The following is a 21682-nucleotide window of genomic DNA, read 5'->3' on the forward strand; positions in this document are numbered from 1 at the left end:
TTTATTGCAGTTATGTTATCAACCATCTTTGCATGTGCAGATGATAGCACAAAAGACCATTTTACAAAAATAAACATATAAGCAAACAAACAAATAAATGAAGCTTATGAGGGAGCATGACCCAGGACTCTACTAAAACAGTTTACACTTCAACCCCCTCAATGTTCAGCCCAAAACTGCGCCATTGGTTGCGGTCAGAGCCAATCACGCACCTCTACACCCATCCTACCCCAGCTTTACCCCCAAACCCGTCACGATCCCCCATCATCCCCCTCTGCGTCTGGAAGCAATCGGCTCGTCTCAGACCTCAACAGAGCATGCAATCCGCAAGACACGCTTCATATCTGAACACAGCGCCCCTCAAACACACACTGCTCTAATCCTCAATGCATTCCAGCCCACAGTCATTGCTGCATAAAACATAAATCTTTATTAACTAATACCATATTGTATCTGATCAGCAATTTCGCTAACACTTTATTTTAAGGTTTATTTGTTTTGAGGGTCTTAAAACTCTTGCAAGGTTTCATTCCCTTACAAAAAAACCTATGCAGTTTCTATAAATGTGTATGTATCTCTGGAGTGTTCATTCAGACTCAGCATGTAATGGCTAATAATGAGGTGTGTTTGTGTGCAGTGTTCGGCGAGCTGCGGCGCTGGCCTTCAGGCCCGTGAGGTCTTCTGCAGGTCAAAGGGCAAAGGTCGCATCTCTGATTCCCTGTGTGATGCTCAAGTGCGTCCCAATAGCCTCCGCTCCTGCTTGCACACCGACTGCCAGAAGCACAGCTGGACGACGCACGACTGGAAGGACGTGAGTACAACACCATCGACTCATTTACTTCATTACACCAGAACTGTTACCTAGATGTCAAGACTTAAAGGAGAAGATGAAGGTCAAATGCTGGAAAAACACAAATAAAATCAGCATGGTTAAACTGGGCTGCCAAGTTATTTATTTTTTTACATTTATTTGATTATATTTTATTTTATTTTATTAATAGTGAATAAACACATAGTAATTAAGATACTTTTATACAATTTATTTCATATTATTTTTTTATAAATAGCAAATGAGCACATAGTTCTTATATACAAGATACTTTTATACAAAAAAATGTCAGTAAGAAAGTCAAAATCAGAGAAACTAGAAAATGTATTTATTTTCATTCTTTTTTAATAATTTTATTTATAGTAAATGACCAGTCTACTATATACATATGATACTTTTATACAAATGCTAAATATAAATTATACTGCATGTCACAATGAGAGTCTCTCACTATGAGTAGTCTATTTCATTTCATTTCATTTCGCAGTAAGTCAAAGTCACAATCAGACAAACTTAATCTCTTTTTTTATTTTATATTATATTATTTTAAATGGATAGTAGTTCTTAAAACTCCTTTCAAAGGGAGCAAAACCCGTCTGAAACCAGCTAGTGTCTGAAGTAAATATAAGTTATTTTGCCTGTGCAAAACTTCACCATGATGATATGATGTTGCTAGGGTGTTCTGGGTGGTTGCTAGGTGGATTCTTTTTTACATTTGTAACCCCTGTGTTTTGTAACCATGTCATGTTCATTTCCAGAATAACATGTTTTTGTGTAGAAACGTTCTCCTGAACTTCCACCTTCTCATATTTTTACCTTTAAAGTTCAATTGAAAAATTTCCACAGACAGAAACTATACGTGTGTGTGTGTGTGTGTGTGTGTGTGTGTGTGTGTGTGCGATGACATGGTATGACAGGTATTACAAGGAGAAGGTGACTTATGAGGACATTGCCCCATGTCCCCATTTTTCAAAAGTCTTATAAATCATACAGAATGAGTTTTTTTTTTTGAGAAAGTAAAAATGCACAGTTTCCTGTAAGGAGTAGGTTTAGGTGTAGGGTTATAGAAAATACGATTTGTACAGTAATAAAACCATTACGCCTATGGGATGTCCTCACAATTCACAAAAACAAACGTGTGTGTGTGTGTGTGTGTGTGTGTGTGTGTGTGTGTGTGTGTGGGGCACAGACGCCGTAATCAGCTTCTGAAAGCCTTTGCTGGAAATATCCCCACTGAGAGACAAGAAGTTATTTACTGTAGACCTAAAGCGCAGGAGTCAACGAGAGAATTACAAGAGCACAAATATACAGATCAGAGAAGGAGGATGATGAAGAATCACAAAACATATTAGCACTACACAAAGCCTATTATTAGGACTTTATTTTATGCCAAAAATTCCAGTAAAAGGTGATAAGTTTCAATTACAGAAAGCTGTAATATTTTATTTTATTGTTTTATTTTATTTCTTTATATTGTTAATTTGAATTTTTAATTGTTAATTGTTTAATTGTTCATTTTATTGTTAAAAAATTATTGTTAATTTAGTTTAGTTTTTTAATTATACATTTATATTTATAAATAAAACAAAGCTTATATGGGGTCTTTGCTTTCATGCAAAAAGTGCCAATATGTCACAAGTCACAAATAGAAAAAGCTGTAATCATTTTATTTTTATTATTGTATTTTATTTGTTTTAATTAATCGTAAATGAACACACAGTACTTATACATAAAATACATTTTATAAAAAAATGCCAATATGAAAAATTTCTAATTTACAAAACATTTTTTTTTTTTTTTTTTTATCAAGAATAAATGTCTCACCAAAATCAGAAAAATACAGAAATGGATTTCTTAATTTTTTAATTAAGAAAAATAATAAAACAAAAAAGCCTATATTGGAACCAGTGTTGGGTAAGTTGCTTTCAAAAAGTAATTTATTATTATTACTAATTACATCATCAATATTGTATTTAAATTACTTTACTAATTACTCTGTATGAAAAGTATTTTAGTTACTCAATAAGTAACTTAATTATTCAAATCGCTAATTAGGCTACATTTTAAAATTCCTATAAACCATAGAAATTAAACTATTTATTCTTTCAGTTTGAGTCAAACATAGAATAGTTTAGCCTTTTAGCTTTAAAACAACTGTAATACTTTTATAAAAAAAATTAACCACCTTTGGTTAACAAATAGAAATACTCTGCAAAATATCTGAATAACAAAAAATCTTAAGAAAAGTTAAACAATACATTTCAGTTTAGTAAGATGTTCAGGAAAAAATAACACATCATAGGTAAGAACAGAATACAGAAATGATCTCCTCCGTTGAATAAAGCCGTGCCAGATCACGCTGTTTTTCTGAGGTAAATTCTGGCTTATTCCTCATAGCAGGTCTTCTTTCAAAAACGATGAAAATGAGATGAATCTTGATTCTTTGTATCTATGTGAGGGCGTGCAGGTGACTGCATATAATGAGCTCAGATACAGGATAGACTGTACCTCACTTTAGTTTAATACTGATTACATAATCAGAGAATATCCGTTTTTGAATTGAATTTATTCATTTAAAAGTAGACACTTCAAGCTTTCTATAGATTTATTTCTCATGTTTCTGTGTCAAGTATTCACTGAGTTTGTGATGCGTAGAAAGCTGCTCACGGAGACCTAGATGGCAGAAAGTGCATCCTGTTTGTATTGTTTATTTTACAAAAGCACAGTGTTTTGTTCTCATTGTCAGTGTACACAAATAAAAGTAGGCCCTTTTTAGATTCGATGGATTTTAGTCTTATCTGTATCTCTGTCACACTACGTTGTGGATGAAGGAGCGAGGAGACGAGGAATTCTTCAGAATACAAATCTTTTAATCACAATATCAACAATGAATCCAGCAAAGGAACACGGGAAGACATAACAGCAGACAAAGGACCAGGGAAGAACATAGGACTTATAAAGACAGGGAAATCAAGGAGCAAACAAGATGATGAATAAATACAAAACAGGTGATAAGAATAAATGATGATCAACTAATGAATGAGAACAAAGGAAACTGACCAAATAAGGGCAAAACGGGAACAAACATGTTCAAACAAACTAAGGTTTCTCTGTGAATCAGGAAAAACTGAAAGTGAACGTGCCGGCGCACAGAGGGTTAAAGATGCTGCATTCAATTTTATCTTTAGACAGTACATTTAGATTTCAAATTCAATATTGATTTTAGAACTGTTGAAATTATTTACTGTATGTAACGCAAGTACTTTATGTACTTTATAAGTAACTGTAATTAACCTAAAAATGAACAGTAATTCCTTTGCTTTTTCAGTGGATAAGTAATTTAATTACAGTAAAGCGATACACCCAACACTTACTGGCACTTTATGTTCATGCAAAAAAAGAAATGTGAATAATATGGCATAAGGTGTAATTGTTTTATTTTATCTTTAATAGCAAATGAACACATTGTACTTATACGTAAGAGACTTTTATACAAAAACTCCTAGTCACAATCAGAGAAAATTTATTTTATTATAATAATGAAGAATCAAGAATAAATGTCCCATTTCACCTCAAAACCTGATGAATACTATTTTAAAAATTTGCATAGCAAAAATAAAGCCTGTTATTAGTTCTTAGTAATTTCCTGCTAAACCTCACTGGGCCTAAAGCAGGACTATGTCTTTATTTTGGTGTGATGTGGTGATTCCCGGCGAGGTTTGTTGAGGTTATCCGTGTGTTTCTGGAGATGAAACATGCTCTGATGACTCTGTGTTTATGGGTTCTTCTTCATGTAATCTGTGTGATTTGTGTTCCTCCGTCTCTCCAAACGCTTGATCTTAAACAGTCAAATACGGTTGTTGTTTATGAGCTACATCTGAGATTCGCTCATCCTTCATGATATACAAGCAGATTTCTAAGTGAATTATTCATAAAATGTCCTTGTGTAAGATTTGGGATGTTCAGTGCGTCAGTATAATGGTTGACTCAACCAATTTGCTCCTCAACACCAGCAAGACAAAGGAACTCATTGTGGACTTCAGGAAGAAGAAAAGTGGAACGCATGACCCCATCCACATTAACGGGATGGTTGTTGAACGTGTCTCCAGCTTCAAGTTCCTGGGAACCCACATCTCGGAGGACCTGACCTGGACCACCAACACATCCAGCCTAGTCAAGAAGGCTCACCAACGCCTCTTCTTCCTTAGGACACTGAAGAAGAACCACCTGTCTCCAATCATCCAGCGGAACTTCTACCGGTGTGCAATTGAAAGCATCCTGACCAATTGCATCACAGTCTGGTATGGGAACTGCTCAGCTGCTGACCACAAGGCACTACAGAGGGTGGTGATAACCGCCCAACGCATCACAGGGACACCACTTCCTGCCATTGAGGACGTCCAGAGAAAACACTGTTTACGTCGAGCTCGCGGCATTCTTAAGGACTCCTCTCACCCTGACCATAAACTGTTTAACTTACTGCCCTCTGGGAGGCGCTTCAGGAGCCTCCGAACAAAGACCAGCAGACTCAGGAACAGCTTTTTCCCTACAGCTGTTTCCCTACTAAACTCTGCCCAATGATACCCCCCTCACACACCACCACAAACTCTTCACCCCTCCCCATCATTAAATCGATTAAAAAAACGAAACAAAAAAACAGCCAATCTACACGGAGTACTATGTACTGTAAATTTTTATTTCTATGCACTTTCAATGTTCATTGCACTAGTGTTTATATATCTTAATTTATAGCTTATTCATATCCATTTGTAATTATATTCATAGTTTTTGCTCATAGTGTACATACATTTACTGCACAACCCATCTGTATAGTATGTTCATATCACCCATCTGTATATCATACTGATAGTATTTAAAAACTTGTAAATTATGTCCATAGTACTACTGCCTTATCTGTATATTCTGTACATATGTAACATATTGTAGGCACTGTATATCCTGTACCTCTGCTTATTGCACTTCTGGTTAGATGCTAACTGCATTTCGTTGCCTTGTACCTTACATGTGCAATGACAATAAAGTTGAATCTAATCTAATCTAACATGAGTTGTGGGCGGAACTATCTGTTTGACTGACCAATGGCAGATCAAATAACTTGATAATAATACTTTCCCCACCCACAAAGTCATGTATGGAGAGAAAGTTACTAAAGTTTAATGAAATATTATAGAACATTTTATTTAAATTTTTAATGAGAAATGCAAATAATAAGGCATGCATCAGCTGGAGAAAGCTGTAATCTATTTAATTTTATTCAAATTAATTTTATTTTATTTATTAAACAAATTAATTAAACAGACAGTACTTGCACATAAGATAAATATACAAAAATGCCAATGATAAGTCACAGTCAGAGAAACTTGTACTTTTTTAGTTGTATTTTATTTTATTAAATGAACAAATTGTTTGTATACATACTTTTTTTTTTTTACGGCAATAATAAGTCATAATAAGGCACAATCATAAACTTGTACGTTTTTATTTTATTTTATGAACACAGTACTTAGATAATTGTCTAATTATTTTTTTATTTTTAGATTTTTAATGCCAATAATAACTCATAAGTCACAATCAGAAAAGTTTTACTTTATTTTATTTTATTAATTGAACACAGTACTTATACATAAGATACTCATATATATATATATATATATAATTTTTTTTTTTTTTTTTTTTTTTTACTTTTTATAATTATTTAATTCCAATAATAATAAATGCCAGTTTGACCAATGGCAAATCAAATAGTTTAATAATAATTAATATTTTCCCTGCCTACACAGTCTTGGTTACAGCAGAGATACAAAGTTTTATACTGAGAAAGGTATTATTATTTGACGGGAGGTTAGGTGTTGATGTGTGTGTGTCCAGTGTAACGCGAGCTGTGGCCACGGCGTGAGGTCCAGATTGGTGTTTTGTGTGGACGGTGGGATGAAGACAGCTCCGGAGAGTGTGTGTGACCCCTCTCTCAAACCCCACACACACGAGCCGTGTCACAGCACCACCTGCCTGTACGTCTGGATCACCTCCGCATGGAGTCAGGTACAGTCTCCACACACCTCCTCAAGACCAGAGAATAATAGTGAGCCATGAACTATCAGAGGGAGGAGCTGGATTGATGAGGTGACCAAAAATATTTATGGATGATAGACACTGATTTTCCTTCAATTTCTGCTCCAATTCAAATAAATAAATAAAACAAAATAAAATAAATAAATAAATAAATAAATAAATATTAAATATATTGAATAAATTATTTATAATTAAATTCCTCCACTTGCTTCTCTAATTCACTAAATAAATAGTTACTTTACTAGCTGTTCTAATTCACATAAAAATAAATACAATAATAAATAGAAAAATACATACATAAATTAATTTACTAACTGTTCCAATTCACATAAAAATAATGTATTAATTTATTAGCTGTTCCAATAAATAAATAAAAATAAAATAATAAATAGTTATTTATTAAAGTAATGACATACTATCACTTGCTGATCCAATTAACACAATAAATACACACAAATGCATTAATAAATAAAGTTGTTTAGCTGTTCCAATTCACATAAAAAAAAAAAAAAAAAAAAAATATATATATATATATATATATATATATATATATATATATATATATATATATATATTTATTAAAGCGATGAAATACCATCACTTCCTTCTACAATTCACATAAATAAAAATACATACATACATACATACATATATACTTAGATTCCTTCATTTGTTGTTCCAGTTCACATAAAGAAAGAAATTCCCTTGCTCCTTCAATACACATAATAAATGAATAAATAATGAAATTCCTTCCTTTCCACTACAATTCACATGCAAAAAAAATAACAACAAATAATTATTTTAAAAATGAATATATATATATATATATATATATATATATATATATATATATATATATATTAAGAGCATTATTGCTTGAAATTCATGGACACTTTATGTTTGTCTCCTAAACTCATGTTGAAACGTGAGTTTTCTCAGGTGATGAGAGACATAAATATACCCGTTACAGTTTATAAATGAATAATGAATGCGTTGACATTTTTATTCAGAAAATGTTTTAACATTTTAAAAAGGTTTCTCCTTAAATAATTTTAGAATTCTTGTCATATAGTAAGTTCAAATTCTCTATATAATTGTCATTGCTATTACTTTTGTTATTATTATTAAAGTTTGTGTGTGTCCCTGGAGCACAAAACCAGTCATAAGGGCCAATTTTGTGAAATTTAGATTTATGCATCATCTGAAAGCTGAATAAATAATCTTTCCATTGATGTATGGTTTGTTATGATAGGACAATATTTGTCTGAGATACAACTATTTGAAAATCTGGAATCTGAGGGAGCAAAAAAATCTAAATATTGAGAAAATCTCCTTTAAAGTTGTTCAAATGAAGTTCTTAGCAATGCATATTACTAATCAAAAATGAAGCTTTGATATATTTATGGTAGGAAATTTACAAAATATCTTCATGGAACATGATCTTAATATCCTAATGATTTTTGTCATAAAAGAGAAATGTATAATTTTGATCCACACAATGTATTGTTGTCTATTGCTACAAATATACCTGTGCTACTCATGACTGCTTTTGTGCTGCAGGGACACATATTTTTATTTTGAGTATGTTGTCTTTTTAAGACAAAATCGTTCAATTATTGTGAACATTATTTTGAAAGGATATTGATATAGCTGCTGCTGACCTGGTGTTAACTGAATGTAAATGAATGCTGTATGTGATTCAGTGCTCGGTGAGCTGTGGCTCTGGACTCCAGCGGAGGACGCTGCACTGCTCTGCTGTGACCTCTGACCTGCAGACGTATTCACACACATCTCCCTCTGACTGCACCGAGCGCCCACCGGCCGACAGCAGACCGTGTGTCCTGTCCGAGTGTCCGTCTGTGGGCCGCTGGAGCGCCGGGCCGTGGAGTCAGGTGTGTGTGTCTCTGTGTGTGTGTGTGTGTGTGTGTGTGTGTGTGATCATAAAACAGAGTTCATACAGTACATGCTTGAATTGTAACGTAGTGTTTTCAAGGTTTGAAAAGTGATTGGATTTTGGATAAAGTGCTTGAAACCGCTTGAAATTACAATTGCACTGATTATAAAATTATAAAATCAATGCAATTGTAATTTCAAGCGGTCACTTTATCCAAAATCCAATCACTTACCGATAGGTCAATTGTGTATGTGTTATGTAATTTACCAGAGTTTAAAGTGCTGGAAAAGCTTGAAAATTCACCTTGAAAATGCTTGAATTTGAATTTGGAAAAGGTGTAAGAGCCCTGATGAGATTCAGTGAAGTGAGCTGGTTTGGTGTGTGCTGTTGTTAGTGCTCTCAGACGTGCGGCGCTGGAGTCATGCACAGGACGGTCCAGTGTCTCAGCGCTCAAAACCTCCCGTCTCAGAGCTGCCCGCTGTCCAGCCGGCCGCAGACACACGCCACCTGCAGACTGACCGACTGTGAGTTCATGTTCAGGGTTTCTGGGGCTCTTTATTTCCTCTTAAAAAGGTCTTAAACTGAAACAGAAAATATTGATGTCATGGCATTAAATATTGCACTGGAAAAATGGTAACAAGCCTTTTATATAGAGCTATACAGGAATCTAGTGGCTATACCATGAAATTGCAGAAGTTTTTTTTTTTTTTACTCAAGTCAAGTGAATATTATTTGTATAGTGCTTTTAACAAGGCAAATTGTGTCAAAGCAGCTTTACATCGGCTTGATATAGAGCTGGGTGGCTTTATATCAGCTTTACAGTATTTAGACGGGAAATAGTGTCATTCTCCTCTGGCCAGACTAAATCAGCAGTTTAAATCTAGACTAAAGCAGAATCAGATTGAGCAAAGGACTCATCTGGTTCCTGTGGTCTTGTCCTGATGGCCGTCTTGGAGACAGGGTCTTCACTGGGGGTCAGTCTCTGGGGTCATCTAGGTGTCCTGCTGTAGAGGTCATCTCTAGGTGCTGATCCACCATCTGATCTGGATACAGTCTGGATCTGGGTGGCTGCAGTGACCATCTGATGTTTTGGGAAGTGTTCCCGGTTCCGGTTGATCTAATTAATGCAGCCTAACAATCCTTTAACGGATTTGAATAATAGAAGTGTATTAGTGTGTTATGTGTAAGGCAGGTTAAAGAAATGGGTCTTTAATCTAGATTTAAACTGACAGAGTGTGTCTGCTTCCTGAACAGTGTTAGGTAGATTGTTCCAGAGTTTGGGAGCTAAATAGGAAAAGGATCTGCCGCCCGCAGTTGAGTTTGATATTCTAGGTATTATTAAATGGCCAGAGTTTTGAGATCGCAGCGGACGTGAAGGACTATAATGTGATAAGAGCTCACTCAAATACTGAGGAGCTAAACCATTCAGGGCCTTATAGGTAATTATCAAGATTTTAAAATTTATACGATGTTTAATAGGGAGCCAGTGCAGTGTTGACAGAACCGGGCTAATATGTATTATGCAATATGCAATACTTCCTGGTTCTAGTAAGAACTCTAGCTGCTGTATTTAGTACTCCCACCAGATGGCACTAATCTGGCTTCAAAAATTGGATTTTAAAGGCATTGTCTCTGTTTTATATTTGTTATATATATATTTATACACACAAACACACACACACACATGTATTAATACATTTACATTATTTTTTTTTCCTTTCTTCCTTAGTATTTTTCTTTTGTTTTCCAGTACAAATATCAACACATTATTACATCAAGATAGATTTAAGTCTATTTTTTCCTTCAGAAAAATGTGTCAAGATTTTATCTGCCAACGGAGTCAGAAAAATAAACGTAATTTCCCTTTGAATTGCATTTATTTTTCTGTCGTAGGTTTTGTTGTTGTTGTGTCTATATAGTTTTTAATCATTTTTATTTTGATTTTTGTTTTAGTAAATGTCAGTACATCAAGTTAAAGTAAATTATTATTATATAATGTTTTATTTTATTTCAGTTAATGTTTATTTGATTACAAGTAACAAAAATGTTTAGTTTGTTTTGAGTTGTTTTTATGGTTTTATTTTTACAAAGAAAAAAAAAAGTTTAAGGGAAGTCTCTTTTTTTTCAGAAAAATGTGTCAAAACTAAGTGATTTTATTTGCCAGTGGAGTCCAAAAAAAAATAAAAATTTGTTTTCCGTTTGAATTAATAAACTCACTTCAGTTCAGAAAACAAGACTTAATATCTTCAGTCATTTTGCATCTCAAGAAAATGCATCTTAAGGATGTTTAGACATCTGTACTGGAAAACAAGACAAAAGCACATCTTTTTAGCCTTGTATTTTCAGTTTTAGTTAACTGTAATAATCCTGCTGTTGTGTTTCCTTTAATGTATTCCACGACTCTCTTAAAAAGGTCTTGAGTGTGTAGAAGCTGATGTGCTTCTCTGATCAGGTGAGCTGCACACGAGCTGTCGAGAGGTTCAGGTGAAGGGAGGCGTTCAGGAAGATGGAGAGCATTACATCAAAGTCCGATCCAAGATCCTGCAGATCTACTGCGCCGAGATGCAGAGCGCTTTCCCCAAAGAGTACGTGACCCTGCGCAGCGGCCAGACCGACAATTACTCCGAGGTGTACGGATACAGGTACAGAGACACCCCTTCAGTGACAAACACACACAACCGGTCAAACGACTGGAATAATGACGATTTTTAATGTGTCTGAAAGCCTCTTCTGCTCACCAAAGCTGCATTTATTTGATCAAAAATACAGTAGAAATTGTGAAATATTATTATAATGAACATTATAATGTTCCATGAGAATATCTGTTAAACTGTAATTTATTTCTGTGATTAAAGCTGTATTTTAGCTGTAAAGCTGTAGAAACAGTGATACACTACCATTGAAAACTTTGGGATAACTAAGAAACTAATATTTTTATTCATCAAAGATGCATTAAATTGATCAAAAGTGACAGTAGAGACATTTTAATGTTAGAAAAGTTTTCTATTTCAAATAAATGCTGTTCTTTTGAACTTTCTATTCATCTGTGAATCCTGAAAAATTAAATGTATCACAGTTTCCTCAAACATATTGAGCAGCACAACTGTGTTCAACATTGATAATCATCAGAAATGTTTGTTCTCAGACAAATATTGTCCGATCATAACAAACCATACATCAATGGAAAGATTATTTATTCAGCTTTCAGATGATGCATAAATCTCAATAAAAAAAAAATGGACCCTTATGACTGGTTTTGTGCTCCAGGGTCACATATACTGTATGTATAATCAGCATTTCTCTTGAATCATATTTCCAGGCTCCAGAACCCGTTTGAATGTCCGTATAACGGCAGTCGGCGGCAGGACTGCGCCTGCAGGAACGATTACACCGCGGCCGGTTACACGGTCTTTCACCGCGTACGGCTCGATCTTTCCAGCATGCACATCATCCGTGAGTCGTTTACCTCGCTGATTACACAACATTCATGCAAATTACAGTAAGGTCTGATTTGCATCACTAACATGAACTGACATTAAGCAATAATATAAATAAAACTATAAATATATAGAAATAATATAAGGTAATCAATGAAATAAATAAATCATAAATGTGTATTATTTTATAAATAATAAAATATATTAATAAAATGTATAAATTAATATGAACACAATGATTTATTTACATTAGTTTACAGTGCATTAATTAATAAAACGTTTGATTTTCCACATGTAGTGGAAATGAACTGTAACAAAAAATGATTAATGCTGTTGACATATTGTTCATAGTTCATTAATGTTAACAAATGAAACCTTATTGTAAAATGTTGGCGAATGCACTTCTGTAAACCGCAGTTTTGTCCTGTTTCACCGTCATGTTGACTTTCATCTAATTCTGATTGTGTTTAATTGTGTTTCAGCGACTGATGTGAAGTTCAGTCAGACGTTGTTTGGTCGCCCCATCCCGTTTGCGTCCGCGGGAGACTGTTACAGCGCCGCTAAATGTCCTCAGGTACCATCTTTATACGTGCTAGATGACCATGTTTAGAAACACCAGTCCAAACATAGTCTGTGGATCAAATCAAGTCTCAAGATGTTCCTGAAATAAGTCTCTTCTGCTCGCCAGTGCTGCATTTATTTGACCAAAAATAAAGATTTGAAATATTATTAAAATTTTAAAACGGCTGTTTTCTGTGTGAATATGTGTTAAACTGTAATGTATTTCTGTGATGCGCAGCTGTATTTTCATCATCATTACTCCAGTCTTCAGTGTCACATGATCTTCAGAAATCATAATAATATACTGATTTACTGCTCAACAAACATTTATGATTAATATCAATGTTGAACACAGTCGTGCTGCACAATATTTTGGTGGAAACCGTGATCATTTTATTTTTCAGGATTCACAGATGAATAGAAAGTTCAAAAGAACAGTATTTACTTTAAATAGAAATCTTTTGGAATATTATAAATATATTTACCCCCACTTTTGATCAATTTAATGTGTGCTTGCTGAATAAAAGTATTATTTATTTCCAGAAAAAAAGCACGTTATTAACCTTAATGTTTGGAGATTGTTTTAATCATTTATTTTTATGTAATGCACTAATAATCTCTCTTTTCTCTGATTCTTTAGGGTCAGTTTAGTATAAATCTCAGTGGAACAGGACTGAAGGTTTCAGAATCCACTAAATGGGTTTCCCAAGGCAACTACGTCACGGTCAAAGTTCACCGGTCAGAGGTGAGGATGTGGATTTTTATTATTATTATTATTATTGTTGTTGTTGTTGTTATTATCAGTGTTGGGGGTAACGCATTACAAGTAACACAATTTATGTAATCAGATTACTTTTAAAGTAACTAGTAAAGTGACACATTGCTTTTTAATTTACAGTAAAACATCCGAGTTACTTTTTCTAATCAGTAACGCCAGTTACTTTGTTTCCCTTGTACTGACTGACAGCTCTGGTGTTGCCATGTTGAGAGAAATCAGGAGTAAGTGCAGAGGCGTTGTGTGAACATGATCTTACTGTAGTTCTAGACTAAATACGAACATGTATTTATTAATCTCACCTGCACAAAAACAGATTCAGTGTTCCTCAAAATGAATAAAAACAGTGAAATGCAAACTCAGGATATGAGGCAAACCTGCAATAATTGAATATGTTAAATAACACAAATATCTTTTATGTATTTAATCTAGATTTAATCAGAGAGAGTGTGTCTGAACCCCGAACGTTATCAGGAAGGCTATTCCAGAGTTTGGGAGCCAAATGTGAAAAAGCTCTACCTCCTTTAGTGGACTTTGCTATCCTAGGTACTACCAAAAGTCCAGAGTTTTGCGACCTTAGAGAGCGGGTTGGATTGTAGCGTGGTAGAAGACAAGTTAGGTACGCAGGAGCTAAACCATTTAGGGCCTTATAGGCAAGTAATAATATTTAGTAAATGATACGGAACTGAATAGGTAGCCAGTGCAGAGACTGTAAAATTGAAGTAATATGATCATATTTTCTTGACCTGGTAAGAACTCTAGCCGCTGCATTTTGGACTATCTGTAGCTTGTTTATTGAAGATGCAGGACAACCAGCTAGCAGTGCATTACAATAGTCCAGTCTAGAGCTCATGAATGCATGAACTAGCTTTTCTGCATCAGAAACAGGGAGCATGCTTCGAAGCTTGGCAATGTTTCTAAGATGGAAGAATGCTGTTTTTGTAACATGGGAAATATGATTTTCAAAGAACAAGTTGCTGTCTAATATAACACCCAGATTTGTGACTTTAGAGGACGTGACAGTGCATCAGTCTTGATGCAAATTGTATGTCATGCTGTAATGAAGAGGAAGCAATCGCGGTTAAAATGAAACAGTTTATTGTAGCGGGATGGAAACACAGACAGAGATGTTGCAGGGCTGAGTGACGCAGGAACCGGATGGGCTAAGCTGGAGGGTGGTGAGGTGAAGAGTCGGGTCCGTGTGGGTGATGAATAATCCAGGCAGACGAGGAACACAGAACAACCAACGCGGGACAACGACAGGAACATCAGACGGCAACGGCGAAGACACGAGAACTGGACCAAAGCAAAGACAGCACGGGAAACATCCACAACGATCTGACAAAGGACAGGAAAAACAGATGAGTATTTAAGCGGTGTGGTGACGAGCTGCAGCTGGCCTCGTAACGAGGCACAGCTGCGTCGCTGATGATCGGTGACAGCTCGACCACACCCACACACACACACAACAAACGCACATGGTACAGGACGAGAAGGAAACAGTGAATGAGCGAACCGTGACAGTACCCCTTCCCCTAAGAACGCCTCCTGGCGTTCCCAGGTTCTCCTACCTGGCGATTGTAAACATCGATCAGGGAGTGATCCAGTATGTCTCTCGCAGGTACCCAACTTCTCTCCTCTGGACCGTAACCCTCCCAGTCCACCAAGTACTGGAATCCGCGTCCCCTCCGTCTTGAGTCCAGTATACGATTTACCGAATAAGTGGGTTCCCCGTCTACGAGTCGCGGCGGGGGGGGAACCGGGACTGGCGGATTAAAAGGTGAATGAAACACGGGTTTGATTTTGGATACATGGAAGGCGGGGTGAATTCTCCTGTACACTGGAGGAAGTTTGAGGCGGACTGTCACCGGACTAATGATCTTGGTGACAGTGAACGGGCCAATGAATTTGGGAGCAAGCTTATTGGAGACGGAGCGGAGAGGAATGTTCTTAGAAGAAAGCCACACTTTTTGACCCACGACGTAGACGGGAGGCTTAGACCGGTGGCGATCGGCTTTAGCCTTGGTGCGCGCTCCCACTTGGAGTAGAGTCTCACGGGCTCTCGTCCAAGTGCGATGACACCTCTGGACAAAGGCGTGAGCGGAGGGAACCGCGACCTCGGATTCCAGACTGGGAAAGATAGGTGGCTGGTAACCTAAACTACACTCAAACGGAGACAGGCCCGTGGATGACACTGGTAATGCATTGTGGGCGTACTCCACCATAGACAGTTGCTGGCTCCAAGAGGAAGGATTCTTGGAGACTAGACATCGCAACACTCTCTCCAAATCTTGGTTGGCTCTCTCGGTCTGGCCATTGCTCTGGGGGTGAAACCCGGAGGAAAGACTGACAGTCGCCCCCAGCAGTCTACAGAACTCTTGCCAAAATTTGGACACAAATTGGGGACCCCTGTCGGAGACCACGTCTATCGGGAGGCCATGTAAGCGAAAGACGTGGTCTACAACAGTTACCGCTGTCTCCTTGGCTGAGGGTAATTTGGGCAAGGGGATGAAATGGGCCGCCTTCGAGAACCGGTCCACCACGGTCAAAACAACCGTGTTGCCCTGAGAGGGCGGGAGGGCGGTAACAAAATCTAGCGCAATGTGGGACCAGGGTCTCGAAGGGACAGGCAGCGGTTGGAGCAACCCATCTGGGGGTCGATTGGAAGTCTTACCGATGGCACAAACCGAGCAAGCCAACACAAAACTGTGAATGTCGCGAGCCATGCGAGGCCACCAGAATCGTTGCTTAACCAAAAAGCTGGTGCGATTAACTCCTGGATGACAAGCCACGTTGGAGCAATGCCCCCACTGGATAACGTCGGACCTTAATTCCTCTGGCACAAATAAACGGTTCGGTGGGCAAGCGGGCGGAGGCGTTACCCCTTCTAGGGCCGTCTTGACCCTCGATTCGACCTCCCATGTGAGTGTGGAGACGAAAAGCGTCTCGGGTAAAATACACTCGGGAGTAGACGGGCGTTCGGAATGGTCAAAAATACGAGATAAAGAGTCGGGTTTGATGTTCTTGGAACCCGGGCGGTACGAGAGAGAAAAATCAAAGCGACCGAAAAAAAGTGCCCACCGAGCCTGCCTGGAATTCAATCTTTTGGCAGTTCTGATATATTCTAAGTTCTTATGATCGGTCCAGACGATAAAGGGTACCCCCGACCCCTCCAACCAGTGACGCCACTCCTCCAACGCTAACTTGACTGCCAACAACTCTCTGTTACCAATGTCATAATTGCGTTCGGCTGGCGATAAACGATGGGAAAAAAACGCGCAGGGATGCATCTTGTCGTCCGCGGAAGAACGCTGGGACAGAACTGCGCCTACCCCCACCTCTGATGCGTCGACCTCCACCACAAACTGATGTGAGGGATCAGGGGCTATAAGGATGGGGGCTGAAACAAAGCGGCCCTTCAGTTTGGTAAACGCTGCCTCGGCAGCGTTAGACCACCTGAACGTAGTTCTGGGGGAGGTCAAAGCTGTCAGAGGCGCGGCTAGTTGGCTGAAATTGCGAATGAAACGCCGGTAGAAGTTGGCGAAGCCCAGAAACCTCTGTAGGGCCTTACGGGAATCTGGATTTGGCCACTCCACCACAGCCTTAACCTTGTCAGGGTCCATGCGCACTCCCTCGGACGACACAATGTACCCTAGAAACGGAACAGACTGTGCATGAAACGCGCATTTCTCCGCCTTGACAAAAAGCCCATTCTCTAGCAACCTCTGAAGCACTCGCCGGACGTGCTGCACGTGCTCCTGGAGAGATGAAGAAAAAATCAATATGTCATCCAGGTAAACATATATGAACTGATCAACCATATCTCGCAGCACGTCATTGACGAGTGCCTGGAAGACTGCTGGGGAGTTGGACAGCCCGAAGGGCATGACCAAGTATTCAAAGTGCCCCCTAGGGGTGTTAAAAGCAGTCTTCCACTCATCCCCCTTCCTGATGCGGACCAAATGATAAGCATTACGTAAATCCAATTTCGTGAAGACAGACGCTCCCTGCAACCTCTCGAAGGCTGAAGACATCAACGGCAAAGGATAGGTATTCTTTACCGTGATGTTGTTCAGCCCTCGGTAATCAATGCAAGGGCGCAGGGATCCGTCCTTCTTCCCCACAAAAAAGAATCCCGCCCCCGCTGGAGAAGAGGAAGGGCGGATGAATCCGGAAGCTAGGGAATCAGAAATATATTTCTCCATAGCCTCCCTTTCTGGGACAGAAAGCGAATATAATTTGCCCTTAGGCGGAGACATACCTGGCAGTAAATCTATAGCACAGTCGTAGGGACGATGCGGAGGAAGAGAAGCTGCTCGAGACTTACTGAACACTTCCCTCAGGTCCTGATACTCCGAAGGCACGTTTGACAAATCCACTGCCTCCTCCTGAAAAACAGAAACAGACACAGACGGACAGGCAGACACAAGACAGGACTTATGACAATGATCACTCCAGGCTAAAATGGTGTTTAAGTTCCAGTCAATCTTGGGGTTATGGGAAATGAGCCAGGGGTGTCCGAGGACGATGGGGGCAAGAGGGGAGTCCATGATCATGAAAGAAATGCTTTCAGTGTGATTGCCTGAAGTGATTAACGTGACAGGTTCAGTGACAGTGGTAATGGTGGGCAGTTCCTGGCCACTGAGGGCGTGAACGGAAATACTGTGAGTGAGGGGTCTTGTGGGGATCTGAAGCTTGTGTGCAAGTGCAATGTCCAAAAAGTTACCCTCAGCCCCGGAATCCAGAAGAGCTTGACAGTTGAAAAAATGGGTAGCCCATCTCAGTCTTACCGGGAGGAGGGTAGATGACGTGGATGAGGTCTTTCCTGCGGAGATCCCACCCGATAGTAGCCTCACACTTACTATCGGGCTTGGTCTTTTACCGGGCATCTGTTCAAGAAGTGTCCTGCCCTACCACAATACAGACATAGTCCCTGGGATCTCCGCCTTTCCTTCTCCTCCCGGGAAAGCCGAGCCCGCCCTACCTGCATGGGTTCGTGATCGTAGACGGGACTGACCGCGTCCCCGTCGCTACCCTGCTGACTCTCCGACCCACCAGGGACTCGGGTGGCCTGGACGCGTCGTTCGACCCTGGCGAGCCGTGCGTCCACCCTTAAGGCCAGGTTGATAAGTCCGTCGAGCGTGGTGGGGAGGTCCAGGGCGTAGATCTCTTTCTGGACGCGGTCAGCCAGCCCATGCAGGAACATGTCCCACTGCGCCTCCTCGTTCCAGCGGCACTCCGCCGCCAGGGTGCGGAACTCGATAGAATAGTCAGACACAGATGATTCACCCTGGCGGAGATCGGCGAGCATTCTGGCCGCCTCTCTACCGGCGACGGCACGATCGAATACTCGCTTCATTTCCTCCGATAGTGCCTGGAACGAGGTGCAGCACGGATCTTGATTCTCCCACACCGCCGTTCCCCAGAGTGCCGCCCTTCCCGTAAGCAGAGCCAACACAAAAGCCACCTTGCTCCTCTCCGTGCAATAGGTGCGTGGCTGGAGGGCGAAGTGCATCGAGCACCGATTCAGAAAGGCTCTGCAAAACCTGGGTTCACCACCGTAATGTTCGGGAACGGGCAGGCGGGGCTCTGGTTGGAGGGGAACCTCCACAGGGATGAGGGGAACTGACGGTGTGGGTGACGCAGTGGGAACTCGTAGCTGCTGGAGTTGCTGGGTGAGCTCGGACACCTGCGTCACTAGAACCTGAATAGCGCAACCCACACTATTCAGGCTCGCCTCCTGTGAATCCATCCGCTCACTGCTCCTGGCGATGAAGCTCTCCAGCGCCGTGGCAGTGGCACCCGCTGCTTCCATGGGGAGGTCAGATCGTTCTGTCATGCTGTAATGAAGAGGAAGCAATCGCGGTTAAAATGAAACAGTTTATTGTAGCGGGATGGAAACACAGACAGAGATGTTGCAGGGCTGAGTGACGCAGGAACCGGATGGGCTAAGCTGGAGGGTGGTGAGGTGAAGAGTCGGGTCCGTGTGGGTGATGAATAATCCAGGCAGACGAGGAACACAGAACAACCAACGCGGGACAACGACAGGAACATCAGACGGCAACGGCGAAGACACGAGAACTGGACCAAAGCAAAGACAGCACGGGAAACATCCACAACGATCTGACAAAGGACAGGAAAAACAGATGAGTATTTAAGCGGTGTGGTGACGAGCTGCAGCTGGCCTCGTAACGAGGCACAGCTGCGTCGCTGATGATCGGTGACAGCTCGACCACACCCACACACACACACAACAAACGCACATGGTACAGGACGAGAAGGAAACAGTGAATGAGCGAACCGTGACATTGTAATCCAAGAGATTCTGTGTACTGTATATCTGTTTTATCTGAATAGGAGAAAATTATTGGTCATCCAATCTTTTACATTTTTAACACATTCTGTTATCTTAGATAATTTAGAAGTTTCATCTGGTCTTGTTGAGATATATAGTTGTGTATCATCAGCATAACAATGGAAATTAATCCCGTATTTTCTAATAATATTACCAAGGGGCAACATGTATACTAAAAATAGCAGAGGACCTAGGACAGATCCTTGTGGTACTCCATACTTTACTGGTGATAATTGAGATGACTCCCCATTTAAAAAGACAAAGTGATAACGATCAGACAGGTAGGATCTAAACCATCTTAAAGCCTGCCCTTGAATACCAGTATAGTTTTGTAATCAATCTATAATTATTTTGTGATCTATGTCGAACGCAGCACTAAGATCACAAATACATAAATCAATCTCATATCAATACATGAGAAACAAAATAACTGGCATTACTGATTTGAAAAAGTGACTCAAATATTTCCTTCTATTTAATTAAAAAGTAATGCTTAAGTAAAGTAACTTTACTACTATCTGATTACGTAACTCGCGTTCCTTGTAATGCATTACCCCCAAAACTGATTATTATAATAATTATTATTGTTGTGTTTTATTGTTGCAGGACGGTAGCAGAATCTACGGCCGCTGCGGTGGTTTCTGTGGGAAGTGTCTTCCTCACCCTCATACAGGCCTTTTTGTGAAAATCCAGTAAGAAAGATGTCTACTAAATCAACTTGAGAAAAACTCGTCGCGACTGATTCGCCCGTTTTTTTAACGTCTGGCAGCTACGCTAAACAGAACAAGTACGAAACATCCCACCTCTGCACTTTCCGGAAGTTACAAGAACCAAATAACTGAGTCTCTTCACGAATCAGGACGGATCGGGATGCAGATTGGATTAGTTTTTATATGGAAATGTCGAAATGATCATAACATGGATGTAGTCGCGTGTTCTTGTGAAAATGAATCAACATTTGGTCAGTCGAGATCAGATGTTAGATTCATTTATGACCAAATTCTGCTCCTTTGGTTGCAACAACAGCACGTTTGAGGGTTTATTTTTATTTTTAGTTGTAACAGTCAAATCCTTCATTATGGGCAGAGTTTTGACAGAAAGGGATTCATTTAACAACTTTAAAAGCGTTTCATAATCCAAAATATGTTTTTTTTCCAGAAGGACATGAACTACTGCACGTAAAACACGTTTTAGATGAGTTATTTTTATTTCACATGGAGCAAAAGACTGATGACAGCAAACTGCTTGATATGAAAATATAAGTAATTGAATGTTTTGTATATTTGAATGTTACACAGTCTGGCTTAAAATGGGTTTGACAATCTAGAAGAAGGTAGAAAACACTGCAAAGGAGTGCTACTGAAATCTCTTTATCCTGACGATCCTTTTCAACTTTAGGTAAAAGCGTCAGCTAAATGAATAGATGTCCTTATGAACTAGTCTGGGTAATATGATATTTTAATTATATTTAATAATATACTGACATCAGTTAACGGTGCTAAAAAGATTTCATAACATTTAGCATTTTACATGGTTTCTAATCTGATTCAAAACAGAAGCAATCATTAAAATTTGTGCTAAAATAATGTGGTTTGCTGGGTTAAGCTGGTTTAGGTGACCAACTATTTGACTAAAAAAAGAGCAACTAACCTCTAAAACCTGTCCTAATTCAGCTGAATCAGGTCACAAAATTCAATTATTTTACAGATTGAATTGAATTAGTTAACACTGACTGTCAGAG

General features: G+C 39.1%; 1 protein-coding gene across 1 annotated transcript in view; it reads left to right on the top strand.

The window, feature by feature from the left end:
* LOC306867049 (A disintegrin and metalloproteinase with thrombospondin motifs 20-like) overlaps positions 1 to 21682 on the top strand; it is a gene marked incomplete at its 5' end in the record, with an annotated part of 71829 nt that overhangs the window by 48978 nt on the left and 1169 nt on the right. The window contains 9 exons of the mRNA XM_079412513.1: positions 638 to 811; positions 6719 to 6889; positions 8623 to 8811; positions 9208 to 9337; positions 11266 to 11455; positions 12133 to 12266; positions 12733 to 12824; positions 13452 to 13556; positions 20548 to 21675. Coding sequence (XP_079268639.1) covers positions 638 to 811; positions 6719 to 6889; positions 8623 to 8811; positions 9208 to 9337; positions 11266 to 11455; positions 12133 to 12266; positions 12733 to 12824; positions 13452 to 13556; positions 20548 to 20637 — 1275 coding nt within the window. The 3' untranslated portion in view covers positions 20638 to 21675. The remainder of the gene's footprint in view (positions 1 to 637; positions 812 to 6718; positions 6890 to 8622; positions 8812 to 9207; positions 9338 to 11265; positions 11456 to 12132; positions 12267 to 12732; positions 12825 to 13451; positions 13557 to 20547; positions 21676 to 21682) is intronic.

The sequence above is a fragment of the Barbus barbus genome, assembly GCF_936440315.1.
Source record: "Barbus barbus genome assembly, chromosome: 48".
Classification (NCBI taxonomy): Eukaryota; Metazoa; Chordata; class Actinopteri; order Cypriniformes; family Cyprinidae; genus Barbus; species Barbus barbus.